General features: G+C 40.8%; 2 protein-coding genes across 2 annotated transcripts in view; both read right to left on the bottom strand.

The window, feature by feature from the left end:
• CENPE (centromere protein E) overlaps nt 1-5389 on the bottom strand; it is a 42477-nt gene extending 37088 nt beyond the window's left edge. Inside the window, 8 exon segments of the mRNA XM_054514573.1 lie at nt 716-787; nt 869-936; nt 1120-1201; nt 2099-2218; nt 3917-4035; nt 4113-4202; nt 5077-5165; nt 5334-5389. Coding sequence (XP_054370548.1) covers nt 716-787; nt 869-936; nt 1120-1201; nt 2099-2218; nt 3917-4035; nt 4113-4202; nt 5077-5165; nt 5334-5389 — 696 coding nt within the window.
• An 818-nt stretch (nt 5390-6207) lies between these two features.
• Nucleotides 6208-13777, bottom strand: LOC118686223 (radial spoke head protein 4 homolog A-like). The gene is made up of 6 exons (XM_036382298.2): nt 13139-13777; nt 12436-12670; nt 10072-10818; nt 8690-8828; nt 7746-7863; nt 6208-6758 (listed from the first exon to the last, which is right to left on the bottom strand). Exons 1-6 carry the CDS (start codon nt 13369-13371, stop codon nt 6539-6541), a joined length of 1692 nt encoding a protein of 563 aa, XP_036238191.1. The 5' UTR covers nt 13372-13777; the 3' UTR covers nt 6208-6538.
• Nucleotides 13778-17863: the final 4086 nt, after the last annotated feature.

Here is a 17863-nt window from a genome sequence, read left to right as displayed (position 1 = left end):
TTCACATGAAGCCAGAACAGAAAGCTCTCTCCACAATGCATGTGATTAACTTAATGCTGTTTCCAATTCTGAGTAAGAGTGCTCATCAGATTTTAGCAGGCTCAAATAGTTTCATATTGATTCCATTCCTGTTGTTTCAGATAATTTTATGAGAATCAAGAAAAGGCTGTAGAAAAGGCTTAACATTTCTCTAGAGATGTCCAGTGGTACTCCCCCCAGTTTGTGGTATTTCATATACCAAAGAGATGCTAAGAGGGGTTACTTCTAAAAAAAATTACTCTTTTGGCCGTTGCAGATGTAGGCCATACGTTCTTTTAACAAGAAACTAAATTTGAGGATAAGGGAAGTCTTAAGGTTACCCATTTTACAGGTTATTTCACTGGACTTGTCAGTGGTCAGAAACAATTGTAGGGAAGATTTATTTAACAAAATGCAAGAGCACTCTGACATAATCCCTTATGCTCCAAGAAAGTCATAGCACATAACACTACCCAATCCAGCATGAGTAATTCTCATGTTGAACTCCCTCTGGTGGGAACATCTGCTCTAGATAATGCCAGAGGAGTCTCCCTCTATACTTAAGAAACATCTGTTAGAGTTAACAACAAAGAGCTCTTGTAAGTCATTATGAAGTACCATTAGTCTCTCAAACAAGCAGTAACAGCAAATTCTCTAGTTAACCTGTGCTCCAAGAAGGTATTAAATAGACATTTACCAAGTGGGAAACCATGACTGCTCCATCACAGTTTGCATTTGCAGGGTCGCTTCGTTCTCTGCTTTCAATGATCTAGAAATACAATGAAGTGCAATGAAGTTTTTGTTACTTTGAAAACAATAAAACCACTCCCAGTAGTGAAGCAGTTTTTACCATTCTGAAGATAGTGTGAGAACGGCTGCTGTGTTCATTCATTTTTGTTTCTCCATAATGACGATTTCCTGCCAAAAAGCAACATTAGAATACTTCTGCTTATAATCTGATGGACAAAAAGCACAATTTTAAAACTCTCTGAAAAACTTTGGTATATGAATATAAAGCCTAAGGAATACCCCATGGTTCTAAATATACCTGATTAACCAAAACTTTTTAATGCTATCAGCTGACATTGTCTAAATACTTACTTTCTCCTTTTCTGATCCATTCCATAACTTGTTCTGGGGCAACCACCACTTCTTCAATCAGATCTTCTACATATGTATTCCTCTACAGAATAAACACAGTAATAAATTTTACTGAACTCCAAAACACACTTCAATACATAAAGTAAACATTACCAGCAATTATTATGGTATTCATTCAACAGCTGAATGTCTTTTTACTCTAAACACAAGGGATGGGTAAAGTTTAGACTTTGACCAAAATTGTCAAAGGCAATTGTTGCCTAAGGGCACAAGAATCAAACAATAGATTTAGAAAGATTTCTAAAAACAGAAGAGCTGTGTGAAATATCCTTCTTGTCATTTTTTGAGGGAATTTAGGAGTATATTTCTCAGTAACTCTTCTAAGGACATAGTTATACAACGGAATTTTCCCTTCTTCCTATGTTCCAAAACCATGACCATTTAAGGGAGCCAAAGGAAAAAACACCCCAAAACCCATGCCAACAATTTTTATTTCCTACAAAACCTTACATTATAAAGAAACTGAAGATGGTATTAATACAGATTTCTTTTTCTATAAGTGATCATCTCACTGAATAGCTCTAGTCACTTGGTTATTCTATGATCACAGCAGTATACCACTTGCTAGATGATACAAAGATGATATTAAAGTAACTTTGTATATCTGTCAGAAACTTGAAACACATAGAGCTTAACTAAACAATTCTTGAGGTTTTACTGTCAAAGTTAAATAAAATAGATCATCCTGGAAACCTTGAGGATTAAGTCTACTTTTATAAAGATTTACAAAGATGAATTAGCAATAGCAAACCCAAAGTCACTGCTGTTATTCTACTACATCAAGAGTCCTTCCGCTAATGCTGAAGATACAATTACAGTTTGTCCCAGAAAAGTTTTCCACTGGGTGGTTCTGAAGGCTTTTTTCCCCAACTTCTTTTACTCCAAGCAGATACAGTACTTATACATAACATCCACTTACATTAACATCCTCACGAATTCCCAGAGGCTTCTTTTTCCTATTATCACAAAGCAAATCAGTAATTGTTTCATTGTAGATTTCCATGTATGAAACCCTTAGCAGGAATTCTCTGTCTGGAATCTAATGTTGAAAGGGGAAGGGAAAAAAAAAATCAAACAAATTAACAGACTAACCGATGGACATCTTTTAATACAAATATTCTTAAATTGGAGATAAAAGTTTGGATATAACAAGACAGAATAATTTTTCTTCTATCTCACCTCTTTCCAGCTGCATTAATGGTATACCACTTCTAAGGTTATTACATTAAGATAATTGCCCAACAGAAGCATGACAGTAGTTCTCCTACTTAAATGCCATTTCCATTACCAATTTCCTCCTGCTTAGGCTCTTTCCTCTCTGTATACCTTGTCTTCTCTTTGCTTGCTTGGATTTATTTTGCTGCTGCTTCTTCCCCTGCCTCCTTGGTGGAGAATGTTGGAATGAGGAAAGGCTGCACAATGGACTCCAGAAAAATCTTCTTGCCTTTAGTTACTTCTGTAAACCCTCTAAGGATACTCTGCATATCCTTAAAGGAGCAGTGACCATTTCACTTCACTGGTAACAACTACCTGAAACCCTCTAGGCAGAAGCAAGCACTCTGCAAATCATGATTTGGAAATCACTGTTTTAATGTACACTTTCTCCTTACTTTTATTAATATTGAGCAATTAGCAATTCTTTTGTAAGCCTGAAATAAGTAAATATAGTGTCATATTCTTCCACTAAAAAGAAGTCTTTCATTGTTAGTTTTTCAGACTTTTAAAATAGCAGAATAAACACAAAGCTTCACATTATCTTATCTACCACATTAATAAGTGACTGCCTGTCAGGATCTCTAGCTGGTCAGAGTGACCCTGAGAAAAGTTCCAAAGTCTCTTTTCCCAGCCTGGCACTTGAAGAAGGAGTCAGGGCTCTTCATTTCTTGGTCTCGAGGTTGTTTATTGTTCCTTATCTACAAAATGTTTTCTCCTGTCCAGCTGAGGTCTGCTCAGCAAGACAGCCTAAGGCACTCTGCCTGCCCCCGGGTCAGTGTTATGTCTTTATACTAAAAACTACATGTACAATGTTTACAATTACTTTCCAATATCTATCACCTATGTTAGACAGTGAGCTTCTTCTCTAAACCAATCTGTAAGTGCCAACATCACAGCAGAAGATGGAGGCCAAGAAGAAGAAGAAGGAGAAAGGCTGGACACACCCAGTTCCCTCCATCTTGCCCCCTGAACCCCCATTCTAAAAACCCCAAAATCTACTTTTCCACCCTGTGATAACTTGACTATTATTCTACCTAAACTGTTGTGGCTTGCTAGTCTTCATATAAGGTTGGTAATTTGCTCCATGGGTCATAATCAAAACCACAGGCATTTTGGGCTCTGTGCCAGGGTCTCTGAGACCCCTGGCAGGAGTCTTGACTGCTCAGGACAGCCAGAGGGATGTCCTGGGTCCTGACAAGTCCCTATTTGTATTTGTAATCAGTTTAACATATTTGGAAGGTTAAGGTTATACTCAAAGTTAATTTTTTGACTCCTCATGTCTCAGAACCCTCCTCAGTTTTGTTCTGATTTGATTTTAACTAATAGAGTCCCATTAGCTTTTTGTTTGAAATCAAAAGATGAGCCTGGCCCATCTTTGCCAGGCTGGCAAAGTAACTGCAACATTTAGTCCAATATAAGTTAATTTCCTGCATAAGCCTCTTGATACTAAAATTAATTTTTATGTAACCATCACAAATATTACTAGTCCTTTCAGTCACTTCAATTTAATAGAATTGCTCACCTCACAAATAATTTTGAACACATGTTGAATTGCCTTAGGGATAATGCCCACAGAATCTTCATTCCCCATCATTGTGTAAGTCTTCCCTGAAGCAGTCTGTCCATAAGCAAAAATTGTGCCTAGAAAGATAGTTAAGTTTTACTAAGTACCTCTGAAATACATTCCAAAAGTTTTTTAAACACAGTTTTAAACTTACCATTATAGCCTCGCACAGCTGACTGTATAATTGGAACAGCTACACCATCATACAACTGCTGAGTGTTGTCACTTGAGTGAAAGACACGATCTTAAAAACAAAAAAAAGGATGTGAATCCACTCTATTGCAAGTCAAAACAAGGTGTCATTCAGTATTGCTGACTTCAAATCCAGTACATTTGCATAATCATCTGCAGGTTAGCTCCAATATAAATATCATTGTAGTAGCACTAATGCAAGCTTTTAAAATTTAGTTTTAAAATAAATATTAAACACAAAATCAAGAACGACACAATGCACAGATGATAGACAAGTAAAAAAACCCTAAGAATGATGAACACAGTTAAACAATCATCCCATTTAATCCTAAAAGGTTTTGGCTAATTTATCTACAAGGATGGTAAGCCTGACAAGACAGGCTAATTGTTAAACTCCTAGCCTGGTGCATGCTTTTACTGTGTATTTTGGGAAAAATATTTGTAGTGGCTACGTTCACATTAATAAGTAGAGTTGACCAGTAGGAAAAGACTCAAAGGGAGCCAGTTAGTTACGAGGATCCCACATTCACACTAGTCACTTTTGGGACTGTGTTCTCCCATGGGACCCTTCTCCCAAAATGCTCATTTTGGGACCCTTCTCCCAAAATGCTCTCTGGACTAGCCCTTGTTTACTCCACTTGTAACTGGATTTCAGATCAATAAAACGTGTTCCAAAGCCACTATGGCATGAACCAGAACAGAGAAAGTAAGGTCCATCAGGAAGCTGACTTCAAAAGCACATCCCAGTGCTGCCTGCACCAAAAATCCCGTGTGCCCCAATGACCCTCCTTGGGAATTACGAAGCTGGGAAGGTTGGGGGGCATTTCAAGAAGCTCAGGGCATTCACCACAGTCGACACGTTCAAGAGAACAGTAGCAAACTTCCGCGTAAGCATCTACGTAAAGCAATTGCTTCCACATTCTTACCGTAACTAAATGTTTTGGTACCACTCACGTCGGAAACAGTATTATTCTCACTTCTCCAGTGCAGGGACACTTTATCTGAGGCATTTTCTCTAAAAGAAAAAACACTGTGTTACCTTTATTGGGCGAGGACTCTGCTCCCAAAACGCGGGCCCCTTACCGCGAACCCCTCTTCCAGGATCCCTCCGTCCGCCTCCCTGCCCAGCTGCGGGGCACGGCGGCACCCAGAGCTGCGGAGGGAGCCTCTCCTGCCGGCTCACCTGGCGATGAGCGGCCGCACTCGCACGCACACCGTGACGGCGCCCTCGTCCGCCATGCCCGCCCGGGACAGGAGCAGCGAGGCCGGGACAAGGGACAGAGCCAGGAGCGCCGGCCCCAACCGCCGCCGAAGTTTGAACTGCGCCCGCAGCCGCTCCCTATTGGCCGCGAGGGACGCACGCCGTGCGTGGAGCGCACCACTCGCACAAGCTGGCGGGGAGGTGTGGGGGGGCGGCCGAGGGAAGCGCGGCCAAGAGCAGACGGGTGAGCAGCCCCCGAGCTCTCCTGAGACACCTTCGCTCCCCCCCGCGTCTGCCGGCAGTGCCCGGGGAACAGAACGCTGTCCTCACAGCCGCAGCTGCCGGCCTTTTAAACAGCCCCAGGCACGGTGACTGCGCCGCCTCCCTGGGCAGCCGTTCCAAGGCTGGGAGCCCTTTCAATTAAGGATTTTTTTCCTAATATGCTATGTGAACCTCCTCTGGTGCAACCTGAGGCTGTTTACTCTTGTCGCTTGTGACTGGGGGGAAGAGGCCAACCCCACCCGGCTACACCCTGCCGTCAGGCACTTGTATGCAGGGATGAGGTCTCCCCCGAGCCCCCTCTCCTCCAGGCTCCCCCAGCTCCCTCAGCAGCTCCTGACAGGACTCGTGCTCCAGACCCTTCCCCGGCTCCACTGCCCTTCTCTGGATGCGATCGAGCATCCCCGCGTCTCTTTCAGCGAGGGGCCCAGAACACAGGATTGGAGGTGCAGCCCCCAGTGCCAATGATGAGCGGCATCACTGCCGTGCACTCAGCCCCCAGTGCCTCACTAAGCTGCCCACTGACTCTGAATAGTACGCTTTTACACGTAAGAGCGACACTGACATGGGATTTAAAAAAAGTTTATTTAAGTAAAATGTATTGAAGTGAGGGCTAGAAAAACAGTGTGAACATCTTGTGGGTGGTAGTTCTTCGTTCAAAGCAGCATCATTTTAAGAAGCAGACTATGTTTGCTTAGTCAAACAAACAGAAAAAGCCTTCATGCCAGTGTGGACAGGTTTGAGGGGTGGGGAAGGAGAGAAAGACAGCTGCAAAGAAAAGCCTACAGAAATCAAAAAAGAAGGCACACTCAAAAAATAATTTTTTTTGAGGTCAGCAAAAAAATTACTACATTACAAAAACACTTTTTATGTTCAAACTTTTAAAACAATCTGTTTTCTTCCATATTTTAATCATCTTCCCCTTCCTCTTCTTCCTCTTCCTCAGCTTCAGCTAAGGCTTCTTCCTGCGCAGACTTGAAAGCTAGCTCCTCTTCCACAGTGGGGTCTGCTGCCTCAGTGATTCCTGGCTCACTCGGGAATTCTGCTTCTGCTGGTGGGGGCAGTGCAGGAGTGTGGCTTTCTGGACTGTATTTGTGACCCCAGCCAAAGTAGATGTTCTCAAATTTCCTGAGAAAGAGAAGTGAAAGATCACATATTCACTCCCTGGCAAAATATTAGCAGAGAGACTGTCAGGCATCCTTAAAAACCTGCAAGAAGTCACTGTAGTGCAGTTATCCTACAGCAGAAGAATTTTAAACACGACACCTCTTTTTAACTGCCCTAATGGTTATTAACACATCTTCTGTTTAAAATGATGAAGTGTTGTGACGGTGTTCACAACACTTTTTGGATTGAGGAAGAGATGAGGATCTGACTCCATGTTTCAGAAGGCTTGATTTATTATTTTATGATATATATTACATTAAAACTATACTAAAAGAATAGAAGAAAAGGTTTCCTCAGAAGGCTAGCTAAGAATAGAATAGGAAAGAATGATAACAAAAGCTTCTGTCTCGAACAGAGAGTCCAAGCCAGCTGACTGTGATTGGCCATTAACTAGAAACAACTCTATGAGACCAATCACGGATCCACCTGTTGCATTCCACAGCAGCAGACAATCAATGTTTACATTTTGTTCCTGAGGCCTCTCAGCTTCTCAGGAGGAAAAATCCTAAAGAAAGGATTTTTCATAAAAGTTGCCTGTGAAAAAGTGTCACTGCACTGCACTGCAGTACTGTGTAGTGGAAATCTACATGGAGGTAATAACCACGTGTAGTGCAAACAAACAAACATTAGAACCACAGAATGTAGCTGGTTTTGTAAAAAGTCCCACAAACACAAGAGTATGTGTTTTAAATCAAGGACTGTGCTCAAATACTAATTCAGCATTTATATCCATTAACTTTATGCCAGCCTTTCCAATAATTAATTGTATTCAGTCTTAAATACCTATTTACTGTTGCTGTGCATATTTAAGTGGCCTTCTCCATCAGTCTCTGGAATAGCTGGAACTCAGTTAATGAATTAATAATAAAGTAACTCTGCCTGCATTAGAGAGGCCCCTGTGTGTAGCACATCCAGTCAGTGTTGTAACCATGTCAGGTGGACTCTCACCTGCCAGATGCAAAGGCATAAGCTCCAGGCCATCGGTTAGACTGCAGGATTGCAATTGAATATTCTGGGATCAGGTTTGTAGAAGCCTGAGCTGTCCAAGCAGGGATGTTTTTCATGCCTGGAAACAGCCAAACACATACTGTCTATGAATAAATGAACTTGACGAGCCTCTACAAAATACTTAAGACTGAGCTACAAGACTTGCACAGAATTCAAGCAAGGTTTATGTTAAGTTGCACAACAGAAAGAGCCAGAAGTCAGAAACACTAAGTGTAGGCACTATTTTCCAAAAGGTGGTTTGCATGAGTGGGTAGGTTGCACAGGAATGCTGATAGACCCCCCAAGTACAGAAAAAATTCAGTAGCACTCACCCCTGGGTCTTTTATCAAGGACTTTTTATCATTTACAGATAAATTGTATAGCTATATTTCACCTTGATTAAAGAAGGGAGAGTAGAAAAATAATCAAATATTGAGGTAATCTAATATTGAGGCTCCCTTATTCCCGTGCTGCAGTGATATGCTAAAAGATCTAAATTCTTATACAAGTAATGTATATCAGTGTATGTGTGTACATATTAATTATTCTATTTACTTACAAATAAACATACATTTTTCTTTTTTCCTAAAAAGATGAGATAAAAATAGCTGAGTGTATTTTATGTAGTAAGCTGTTTTGAACTTGCAATAACATGACAAGTCTAAATTATTTTTTCCTTTTAATCTCAACAAGATGGTTGCCTAGTAAACCTGATTATTTCAGCTTTAATGTCAATACTATTAACCATTTTGCTTTTGATTGATTTTGTAAAAGAATGTGTTTACCCTACAGAGGCAAAGCATATTGCTCCAAGAAGTGTCAGAGTTTAACTTCAAATATTTACTGCTAAATGACAACATTCCTAGTGACTCTCTATCATAAACTTCATATTCCATGAAGAATACCTTCATCTTCAGAGATCAGAGTAAGAAGGGGTTGTCCTGTTTCTTCCTGGTGCTCTTCTTCCTCCTCCTCTTCCTCCTCTTCACCTTCTTCTTCATCTTCCTCTGATTTTTGAGTAGGATTAATCCAAACACAGCGACCCTATAATTGATGTGGAAAAGTAATAAATACATGTAACAATCATTGAAAGAATGCAAGTTAAAACTAGTTAAAACAATTGGCTCAGACTCACACACAGTTAAGGGATAGGGAGAAGAAAAATACATATTCCTTAACTGGAATATTGTTAACAAAATATTGTATCCTCTAGGCAGAATATTCCCCTCATTCATTCCTGCTTACTGTTTGAGAATAACCTTATACCTCTGTCATCAGCTTTTTGTCATTTTGTATTCTTCAGTTCCTGGCCAGTTTGGTTTATATCCTTGCTAGATTACTAGTTACTGCAAACTATGGACTTATTCCTTCTTTTTAAAATATGCCTTGTTATTTGGCTACCAGTCAGAGGAATGTAACAGAATGTTCTTAAGATTCTATTGCATACTAATTTTATTTTTTACAACTACTGTTTTGCTGGTAGTAAGTTTAAATCTTATTTCCTACAATTTGCTGTTATTTTACACTAGCATTCTTGAATTGGTAGACTGGCCATCAAATCATCCAGCAATAAAAACCAAATTAGTACTACCTCTTTCTAGCAGTAGTCTGATAGAACATGTTTTAAAGTTTTTTTCATTCAAATGTTTCATAGCAGAAAGTATAAAACAAAAAATTAACCAGAGGAAAACACCATGTAAATTTCATTTCGCACACAACCATAAGCTGTCTGGGTTTTAGCATCCTACCCAAGAAAAGAGAATTTTAAACATTTTAATCAAATAAGGATCTCAGAACAGAAAACCTAATACAAAAGATTGCAAGAAATGATTGTTATCTATCAGGGCCTAGCTCCATACTGTTATTTAAAGACAGGTTTCAATCTCAAGCATACATCACTGGAAAAAGCACTAAACCTAGAGGGTTCCTAAATATATATATATATATACACACACATATATATATATATATACATACACATAAAAATAGATGGTATATGTAAATACATGCAAGATATTTATGTATTATATAACACGTATATATGTTTTATATATATATATGTGTTATATGTTATATAACATATAAAAGTACATGTTTTATGTATAAGATATTTTGGTATTATATATGATATAAAATGCATTTTCCAAATAAAAATCTTTCAATCCAACACCATTTCTGGTGAGTAGTTTGCATGTGCAGGTGGGGAGTGTAACTCACACTCTGTTACCCCACAAGCACAGCAGTGTGAGCAGCACCCAAGGCCCATGCGAGCTATGGTGGCACACACCTGCTTTAGAATGCCCTTGACATGGTGTGCCCACATGGCCAGGGACTCCACCATTTCAGCCACAGGAGGAGGCTCAAACTCAGGGTTTTCTTCATATGTATCTCCTCCTTCTTCTTCTTCTTCGTCCTCTGGAAACTGGTAAAATCCAGTGGGAGAGACGTGGGTTCCTGCTGAGATTCGCGCTATCTGCGCGCGCAGGTAATTGGCCTCGTTTCCAGGAAAAGGAGGGAAGCTCACAATAGGAGCATCCAAGCGACCAGTGAAGAACTTCTTGATTTGCCTGGCACAGACAATCTGGGCTGGTGTCACTGGAGGCAACTTCACCCAGGGTTTGCCTGGCTCATTACAGACAAAATAGACATATTTATTCGTCCCAGTCCCATTTGCTTCTTTTGGGATCTCAGGTGGGGGTTTATAGGTGGACTTTGGTGGTTCAGGTTCTTTTTCTTTCTGTTCCTCTTCTTCCTCACCCTCACCCATCTCTTTCTCTTCTGCAACAGTTTCCTCTTCTTCCTCTTCTCTTTCCTCCTCCTCCTCTTCCCCTTCCCGTAACTGTACTTCAGCTATAATATAGTTCATTTCCAGGCCCAAAATTTTGCCCCAGAAGCGACAGGTCTGGATTGGCTGAACACTAATTAGGTTTTTAAAGGCAAGGAATATGTAATAACATTCATCTTTGCTCAGGCCAATTCCAGCCTGTTCAAAATAAAAGGCTGTTTCCATCACATTTGGTAGAGCAGGCTCTCCCTAGGAAAGAAGATTCTGAGTTAGATAATTATACTTCACTTTCCTGTAGTGCCACTCATCATGTCAAAGTGCTTTGCAGACATTCAGTCACTACATTTTTTACTATCATTTAGAAAAATTAGAAGTATTTTAGTGGCAAAGAAGAGAAGATGAACGGCAGCTCTTAGAGCACAGGGTTTCAAAATTTAAACTCCTAATTACTGCAAAATAAGGAAAGTCAGCATTCTTACACAAGATTTACAAGGGATTCAATTCAGTGCTAGGGCATGTCAGCTAAGAGGCCTTTGATGCCTGCAAACAGTGACACTGTGTTGCCGTGTTGTAGATAATATAGATTTTATATATTTAGGCACCAGAGCAACAACATTTCTCTGGGGTGAATGTTGCTTGGCATACTGCAGCTCCCTGCAGTTTTTAAACTATTGCCCCCTCTGTTATCAAAGTCTGTTGTAAGATTCCATCTGGCTTCAGTGAAAGCAGAACTAGGCCAATAATTAAGTATTTCCAGTTGCTGTACCACCCATCTCTCATTTTATGGGGGCAGGTTATCATATAACACAGACAGAGTTATTAGAAGTTGGACATGACAGGGTAGGGAATTTTGAAGAATTAGTGCTAATTTCATGTGGAATTTCTTTGGATCTGACAGGTTTCTTATAACAAAGGAAGATTGATAGGATTGTGAAAAATTCAGAATTCCTTTCTGAAATACCCTTTTTTCCCATTTTCAGCATATTATACTGTTTATGTAAGATACATAACAGGGTATGGCAAAGATGAAGGACTATCTCTTCTGTGGTTGGTATTTGTACTCTGCAATGGTAATTCAATTTAATATATACTGGTTAACTTCATATGAAAATCAGCATCTTGTTGAATGATTTCCCTTGGCTATTACAATTCTTGTTTATATTCTTTTATTTCTCATTATAAGATTTCTCATTTCTCCTTGGGTACAAATGCTTCTGCATATAAGCAACTGAATCATCAAAAATCCTGTTTTAAGAAGTGGCTTTTCAATTGTATTAGTTGTCCATTAAAACCCTATTTTGTTTTAGTTGGAGAAGGACAGACTGGAACTGCACCAGGAGCTGGAAGAATCCCAACATTCTGCATTCTGCTATTTTACAGCAGCAGCAGTGCACAATATTGTCGAAGAATATGTCAATAAGAATATACCTCAAAGAAGAATGTACATCGAAGAATGTATCAAGAATTATGGTCACTTTAGGTGAAGAAACCTTCCTTTTATAAAAAGAAATTAACTTGGATGCAATATTCCGTAATGAACTGGCATTTGGGAGATGTTACAAACCTTACTTTCTGTTTATCACCTCTAGAACATCCCTGATTATAACAGCTCAGGATATTAGATTTACTACAGGAAAAAAATCTCAACTAAGTAACCAGATGGGTTTTTTTCTTCGGAACTAGACATGGGACGAGCTCAGCTGTGAAGAGGTTACATCGTGCTGTGACTGCAATTATCTGTACGGCCAGGAGAGGCAGCACTACAGAAGAGACGACAACTTCCTCCCTTTCTCTTTCCCCTTCACACCATCCGCCCACCCCTTCCCTGGTATATTTGCTATCTGTTTCACTCCGATAATAACTCACCATCTCTTCATCTAGTTCTTCATGGTCTTCTTCTCCAGCTTCCTTGATGAACAAAGCTTTACACTTTTCTGCAGCTTCAAATGTTGGAGGGATCAGATGTTCGTCTCGAAGAGTGTCCATTTTTTTCCGAAACTGTGCCCACTTCACATCCTGGCTGATAGTCTCAATTATGTCTACTGTATTTGCGGGCTGTTCATCCAGGATCTTTGTTAGTATAGTAGCAAAATGATCATATCTGTCATATAAATGTAAATATTGTTGGGTTACTATGCAAAAGTCTTAGAACATTATACTTTTAGTAAAAAAAGTAAAGGCTAATCATTGGATCTTTGGAGAAATCATTAGAACAGTTAGAAGAAAGGGGATCATGGAGCCTTGAGGCAAATTAGGGTTAAAACTAGTCTGATTATACTTAAGAGCTGTCCCATCCTCCATTTCTAGTATATACCCTTCCTGTCTATGAGCTGAATCTGAATTTAAACTTATTCTCAATCATATAAACTTGTTTTTTGAACTCTCTATAAAATTCCAATAGGGATTTTGGTTCTGAAAGATGTTGGACACTAGCATGCAAGTATCACTAGTGATGAAATATTGCATGTATAACATTATGCCATTCTATATGTACCTTCCTTTGTCCTTTTACCTTTCTCTCCACTCATAGTTCCTACCCTATTTGATTGTGATCCTTTTTCAGACTTACAAGTTCAGGCCAGATTTTGTGCTGGTCTTCAGTAAATAGGCTTTCGCATTCTTGATTGCCAGCATCCGGGCTTGGGCATCGGGAATCTCATCCTCATATGGGCTGTATCCGGGCTGGTCAAGACCATAACCCGGTTCGTGTGGCTGGTAAGGGCCATGGCCACCTTCATAGGCATCTTCGAGGTAGGCACTGTGTGGTTCGTGTGAAGGGTCTGATTCTGGCGACGGATCCATGCTGTGCCGTGCCCCCGGTGCCCTGGGAGCCTTGTCCCGGCGCGTCTCTGGCTGATGGCTGGCGGTGGCACCTGCAGCTGCTCAGCGCCTTGCGCTGCTGGCCCTGGGGGGCCGAGGTGCACAACGGGGCTCGGTGACCGACACCGAGCTTGTCCTGCTGCCCGGGGCGGCCGGCACGTCCCCTGCGCTCCTGTGCTCGGTGCGGGTCCTGGGGCGGCTGGGAGATGCTTCTCAGCCCTCACTTTACCTCCTGCTATTCCCAGGGAACCGGTCCCGGTTCCCAAGTCTGGGGCTGAGGAGGGCGGCAGCCCGGGGCCGCGCTGGGCCGGGTGAGCAGCGTGGGAGCTGTGTCCGGAGCACAGGCGGGCTCGCTGCGGCCCTTCCCGCGGGCCGGCCTGGCCGAGGGCTCGCTGGGGGCCCGGGGTGCGGCCCGGCCCGGCCCGGCGACTCCGCGCGGCCCCTCAGCGGCAACGGCGGCGGCGGGCGGGGCGTCACCGGGGGAACGCGGCCGCGGGCAGGGAGGGCAGCCCAGTGACCCGCCCCAGCTGCCGCGTCCCCTTCCAGAGCGCTTTGACGCCCTTCTTCGCTACTTTCAGAGCGACCCATGGGGTTATGGCGAAAGGAAGGTGCTTGAGCCTGGTCTGTACGGGGTTCTGAGTAGCCTGGTGTAGTGAATGGCGTCCCTGCTTAAGGCATCAGGTGAGAAGTAGGTGATGGCTAATGTCCCTTCCAACCCAAACCAGTCTTGTTCTGTAAAGCCATGAAATGCTGTTAATGCTTTCCCTTGAACGTTTGTGGTATGAGTCTTTCAGCTGTCTGCTGAGATCAAAAGAGTGGTTCTTCAAAAGTTTAATATTGTTTTGAAAGATTGTTAATTTGCCTTCATAGCTTTCATGTGTTTTAGTGGTGATATGCTGTTCATAGAGTACAGGGGTTTTTCTTTTAAGAGAAAAAAATTTCTATTCCTGAATCCAAGGGGAAAAAACCCCAAGCAGTTATAAGTTAAGTTGGAATGAAGGTGCTTGGATAGAAAGCATAATCAGTGTTAATAAGAGAATTATAGAATCTACTGAGTTGGAGGTGGCCCATCACTTAGTCCAACTCCTGGCCCTGCATAGGACACCCTGAGAGTCACACCACGTGCCCCAGTGCATTGTCCAAATGCTTTGTGAACTCAGACAGATTCAGTGCTGTTACCACTTCCCCAGGGAGCTTGTTCCAATGTCCAACCACCCTCTGGGTGGAAAACCTTTTCTTGGTATCTGACCTAAACCTCCCCTGACTCATCTCCATGCTGTTTCCTCGAGTCCTGTCACAGGTCAAGAAAGTGAAGAATGAAGGCAGCAGGTGGCCATAATCTGAGTTAACTTGGGTTTGCAACAGTATTCAAACTGTTTAAAGAATTGGTGTTATTTCCCATTATCCTACTTTGATTTCTTTGGTAAAGGATTTGGTCTGTTTCTCCAAGGCAAGTCTGTTTTGCCAGTGACAGTAATAGGTGAATGATCTTCCTGCTCTTATCTTGACCTGTTGTGTTTCTTCTCCTCTCTCCAGTTCAAAAGAGGGAGTGATAGAAAATCAACTTTGGGGGACACCTGTCATCCAGCCAAGGTGAAACCAATACAGTGCTGTAAAAATCTCACCTGAGTGCCCTATGAATGTTATAAGTTGTGTTAAATAAAGTAGTGCAATACCTGAACTGTAAAATACACTTCTGTGTCATTGATGGATCAGCTAATGTAACTTTTAAAAAGTATAGTTTATTTTGGATAAAAATAATATTTTTTCTAATATTATTTATTAGAATCAACCAGAAAAAAATGAAATAGCTATGGCAAACTTCTGTTACATTCCAAGAGAGTAAATGCTAGAAGTATCATTGAGGCATCTGACCCATTGTGAAGGAGCAGCAGAAGACACTTTTCTACATCCTTAACGGGTGGAGCATTTATATCAAGAGCTAAAAAGTTTCTGCATTGTGTTCCTATGATTCCAACAGGTAAGACATGATAAAAAAGTTAGTTCTGCTGGGTTTCTACTTGTAGAGGTTTTTTAATTGATCTTTGCAAGGAATGTGCCCAGGCTCACTTTGCAGAACTTCCCCATTGACTGCAGAGGGCGATACAGTACTTGCAAATTACTTGTGGATTCCTTTTTATTTCAGTTATGTATCTTATATTTGGAGGGAAAATTTGTTTAGTTTTTAAATTCTATTAAAACCGTATGAACTAAGTTACCTTTCTGCTTGTGTGCTGAGTGAAGAAAAGGTTAATGCTTTGTCTTTTCAATTTTATTCAGCAAAGAGAGAAAACTGGGGCCACCTATATTGCAGTTGTTTAAGTTAGGATACATGTGAAATGTGTAAGGGCTCAGGATAAGTAACTCGTCAGTGCAGAAGGATGTTTCACCAAGGTGCTATGATGGTCTTTTGTTGATAGACAAAAGTAGGAAATGGATATGTGCAATACTGCAGCATAATCATACTCTGATCATTGTCAGTAGCATGGGTTAATTAGCAGAACAGTAACTAAAGTAGTAACATTTTCCCTTTCCAAAGGAGGTTTGTATTGTCTCTTCTGTGCCCAGGTAGCCATTGTTTCTTGTCCAGTGGAATCAATTCTGCTTTTCAGTAGCTTTTTTTTTTTCTCCTAAACTGAACTCCTACCTGTTACTGGCTTTGAAATGAAGATCCAAAAAAAGTTGCACATAGAACTGGACAGCTGTTGCATTTCCATACAGGTTAATTTGTGAATCTTGCACTGGGAAGGGAATAACAGGCATAGTGAAGAAAGCTTCCCTTTTCAGCTGATAATCCTTCTCTGCTCTATTGATTTCTTTGCAAACAAGTATTGAATTGGAAAGCCCAGATTCAGGTCCCACGTGTGTCTTCTTAGAAGAATGCCTTCATCTCCAGACCACTAAGTAGCACCTGTAAGTAATGAGGTGAAGCTGGTCTCTCCTGTGTAGCTGGCAAGGCAAATTTAACTTAATTCCAGCCTATATAATAGGAAGCAGCTGCTGTTGCTTTCTGCTCAGAGCTTGTTCTTAAAGAGCTGCCAGGTGTGCTGGCTGCTCTTTAAAAAGGGTGGCATGATTAGTAGGTTCTTGTTGGATTTCCTGTGGTATAGGTTTCAAACTGCATGCTGTGGTCAAGACTCCAGTTCCCGAGGGTCTGAAGATTATCTTCAGCTTTTCCTTTTCACTGTGTTTAGGGATTAAATTATTATGTGTTTTCTGACTGCTTCTAAATGACTTCAAGAGGAAAGGTACTTGAAAAGTACAGATCTTGTCTTGCTACCTTTGTTTATTCTTGTTAAAAGTCTATTAACTACATAGCTACTTTTTAATTTCTTTTTCATAGTTTTCCATTGAGTCAAAGTTCTTTGTATGTCACTTCTGATAGTGATTTCCTGCTAAATATCTAAGGAAGTTCTTGTATCTATAAAAGTAAATATTATTCCCCAAATCTTAAATGTGTATGGTGCAGAGAGGAAAAGATACTCATACAAGTTCTCCTTAAAATATGACAAACTTTTTTTTGTTGGTTCCAAAGTTTTCACAGAGTCATTACTGCAGGCATACATCTTTCTTCTCTCATAGGGAGATTGATTCTTTCATTTTCTTTGGGCTGTGTGCTGAAGTCAAAACTGTATTCCTCAGGTGGTCATAGACATTAGATTAGTACTGGCAGTCTGAGATGATTTTCAATATTATTGGAAAGCTGAGAGACCATCATCCTTCTGCACAGGACTGATAGGAAATGCATTTGGTGCTCTGAAGGAAATAATAATGATTTTTGGAGATCTAGTGCTGGCTTTTGCTCTTATTGAAGTCAGCAGAAGCTTTGCTGTTGACTTCTGTGAAAGTGAGATTAGGTCCTTTGTTATTTCATTTTCATGTTTCAACATAGGTGAGGATATATGCTGCGAGACAAACTGGGTTTAATTTTGACTTAGGGTGGAGAGTTCCTGTGGTTAATGTGGAGTGTGACTTTGCATCCTGATGTGTGAATTTTGTATTTTACATTCCCTGAGTTCAGAAAATCACCACAAGTTACAAGTGGCGGTGCAGTGGCAGCAGCATTGGCATGGACCAGGGGGAAAATTTTTTTTAGTCACCTGGTAATCTGAGTTCTAAAGCTTTGTTGTAAGGTAAGCTTTTGTTCAAACTATGTTATTGCAGTGACATGGTGAGGATTTTTTTAGGAGAAGTGCAGGAAGTTGATGCTAATAGTATTTTTAGACTGTGGTATGTCAAGTCTTTGGGTATGTGATTTCTATTGCTGAAGGTGATGACATTTCTCTGGCTTTGGTCACTGTATAACTGGCTAAAAATTGCATGGGACAGCATGATTAGTGTCCCATGGAATGCTGTGTTTTATAATTTATAATAATTTTCATTGATGTATCATTTCTTACCTGCTGGTACTATCAAAGCATGGTGGGTTTTGATACTTAAGAGGAGAAAGCTGAATTTTTTGGCAAAGAGGTTG

Source organism: Molothrus ater, chromosome 4 (assembly GCF_012460135.2).
Source record: "Molothrus ater isolate BHLD 08-10-18 breed brown headed cowbird chromosome 4, BPBGC_Mater_1.1, whole genome shotgun sequence".
In the NCBI taxonomy this organism is placed as follows: Eukaryota; Metazoa; Chordata; class Aves; order Passeriformes; family Icteridae; genus Molothrus; species Molothrus ater.
Note: the sequence above shows the minus strand (reverse complement) of the source record. Positions and strands in the feature narration are given on the sequence as shown.

Excerpts from the sequence above, each read along its gene's own strand:
- LOC118686223 (XM_036382298.2), bottom strand. The coding sequence starts at position 13,371 with ATGGATCCGTCGCCAGAATCAGACCCTTCACACGAACCACACAGTGCC. Across the intron at positions 8,829-10,071 it reads TCAAGGGCATTCTAAAGCAG|GGTCGCTGTGTTTGGATTAA; the intron begins GTGTGTGCCACC and ends CATCAATTATAG. Across the intron at positions 7,864-8,689 it reads TCTGATCTCTGAAGATGAAG|GCATGAAAAACATCCCTGCT; the intron begins GTATTCTTCATG and ends GGCTGTTTCCAG.